Genomic DNA, 2,726 nt, shown 5'->3' on the forward strand with positions numbered 1-2,726 from the left:
TAATTTGAGGGAGATTAACGAAGGATTTCATGAATATTATCAAGATTTCACGCGTATTTATAATCCGATGATGTTTTATCGTCAAAAATTCATGTATTCCTTTATATTTTCCATGTTAGGCTAAATTTTCCTGCACTAGGAGATCGATGAATCATGTAATGTGAACTTTGGATTTTAATTTTTGCAATTTGACAACTAAGCGCGTATTTGATTATTGGAAAGGTTTATATGCATTTATTTATTCCATAATTAAGTGCATATAATTATGTGATATGTAGTGATTTATTTTTTGCATTCGAAAGAAGGGAAATAAATTTGACAAGGTATGAATCATCGTAGGGTCTGACAGGGGATAGAAATATACTTCTATACTTTGCGTAAATCGTAAATTGCTCATAAAACTATATACATTCTTATGTATATACATCCGTCATAAAGATATAGGCTGGTGGTATATAAGAATATGTTCGATATTGCTCGAGAAATGTGTTGGATAGATTTAGGAGCATTGGTTCGTCAATAATTCAATCGTGTTGTCAGATTGTGAAATTATGATTTTTAAGTGATCATTATACTGGAATTCGTGATCCTAGTGAATTTAATTCTTATTAAGTAAAATTCAACTAGCGTTCAAATTATCACATTGCATTTAAACTCAATTAGATACATAGTTTTGCATCTTCAATCATTCAACAATCATTCTAGTCAAATTAGGGTTTTCCATAATTAGGGTTTGTGAAATTAGGGTTTTCTTTTGTTAAAACTTCGATTTTGATAATTTCATTTCGGTTAAGGCTAAGGCAAATAAATTGAACTATTCAATCTCTATGGGACGATATTCGGACCTCTAAATTCCACTTTATTATTTGTTAACGAACCGTACACTTATGGCGAATTAAATCGAAAGAAAATATTTCGTAAACAAGTTTTTGGCGTCGTTGCCGGGGATTGAGTATTCGTTTAATTTTATTTACATTGGCATTAATTCGAACATAAATCTTTGCAAATTTTTGGTTATTTCATTTTATTTTGATTTATTTTGTTAATTATTTCATTTTAGCATCTAAGCACTCCTATTGATTATTCTCGCAGATTTGCATGTTAAGGTTTACTGAAGGAGACTTGATCCCAGCCGATCAAAAAATCGAACGAACTTTACATCGAATGCAGCGAGAAAATAGAGCACAGCAACAAATGGCTAACATACAGAACAATTCAATTTTTCAGGCCAATGAAGAAGAGGCAGGGGATGAGGGAAATATGCTCGTAAGAGATTTCATGATCGCTCAAATAATTCAAAGCCAGTCAAGCATCGTGTATCTATCGTTTGGACAGCCTAACTTCCAATTGAAGACCAACATGATACAACTATTTCAAAATGGGCATCAATTGTATGGAAGAACTAAAAAGAATCCACATACTCGCGTCTCTCGCTTCTTAGAGATGTGCCAACAGTTCAGATATCAAGGAATCTCAGGGATGTAATCAGATTAAGGTTGTTCCCACATACACTGCTCGACAAGGCAATCAAATGACTAGATTAGCAACCAATTGCAAGCATCACTACATGGAATGATCTAACTCAAAAATTCTGCACCAAGTTCTTCCCGCTCGCCAAGATTGCAAATCTCAAGTATGACACATCTATCTTTCGTCAAGGTGACTCCGAGAACTTTGATAAAACCTGGAATAAGTTTAAGAATATGCTGCGGAAGTGTCCACATCATGGGATTAGCAAGGGACTCCAGGTTCAATACTTTTATGTGGGATTGCTTCCAGACTTCAAGAGCATGGTCGACTCGTCATCAAATGGATCACTATCCACAAAGACAATGGATGAAGCCCTGAAACTTTTTGAGACTATGGCCACTACTTCAGCTATATCAATATCGGAACAAGCAGTTCAGAAGAGGACACCGGGAGTTTATAAAGTAGACGTTTATTCTGCCGTGTCTGCCAAAATTGATTCATTATTTCACAAGGTGAAAAACATGTCAAAATAAGCCAATGTCGCACAGTCGAAGAAGGCCAGTTGTGAGGAATGTGGAGCAGAACATGTAATATCAGAATGTCCAATCTTTGTAAAATGAGTAGAGTAGACAGATTTTGCTCAATGGGGACAGCGACAACAAAAAACAAAACATTTGGGAAAACATATTATTTGAGTTGGAAAAAGCACCCAAATTTCTCTTGGAGCAACCAAAACCAGAAAAGACCACAAGGTCAATATAAGCAGCTAGAGAAAAAGTCTCAATTGGAAGAGATGTTCAATAAATTTATGGAGAAAACTAACCAGTACATGGAGGCCAATAATCAATTCATGAGGAAAATCGAGGCCACTCTTCAAGATTAAAATGCAACCATCAAAAGTCTAGAGACTCAAATGGGACAGATGACAGTTGCTTTGATTGGAAGAGCACCAGGCAGTTTGCCAAGTAACATCGAAATAAACCCGAAAGAACATGCTAAGGCAATCACAACTCAAAGTGGAAAGCAGCTACCTGAGATACATGTAAAAAGGCCGGGTGTAAATTGAGAAACAAAATCTCATTCGATTGAAGAGACTATAAAGCATGACGAGCACATAAAGGAATCTATCCTAACTGAAGAACCGAGCAAATCACAGGATAAGGCAACCGTTAACCCTCATGAACCTCCCATACCTTTTCCACAGAGGCTGAAGAAGCAGAAGTTTGAGCAACAATACAAAAAGTTTATAGAAATCT

At 35.7% G+C, this 2,726-nt stretch overlaps 1 protein-coding gene across 1 annotated transcript in view; it reads right to left on the bottom strand.

Moving 5' to 3' along the window:
* Positions 1–2,620: 2,620 nt before the first annotated feature.
* Positions 2,621–2,726, bottom strand: part of LOC111370067 (cell division control protein 48 homolog C-like) — a 2,247-nt gene continuing 2,141 nt past the window's right edge. Inside the window, exon 4 of the mRNA XM_022991777.1 lies at positions 2,621–2,677. Coding sequence (XP_022847545.1) covers positions 2,621–2,677 — 57 coding nt within the window. The remainder of the gene's footprint in view (positions 2,678–2,726) is intronic.

Source organism: Olea europaea, chromosome 21, assembly GCF_002742605.1.
Source record: "Olea europaea var. sylvestris chromosome 21, O_europaea_v1, whole genome shotgun sequence".
NCBI lineage: Eukaryota > Viridiplantae > Streptophyta > Magnoliopsida > Lamiales > Oleaceae > Olea > Olea europaea.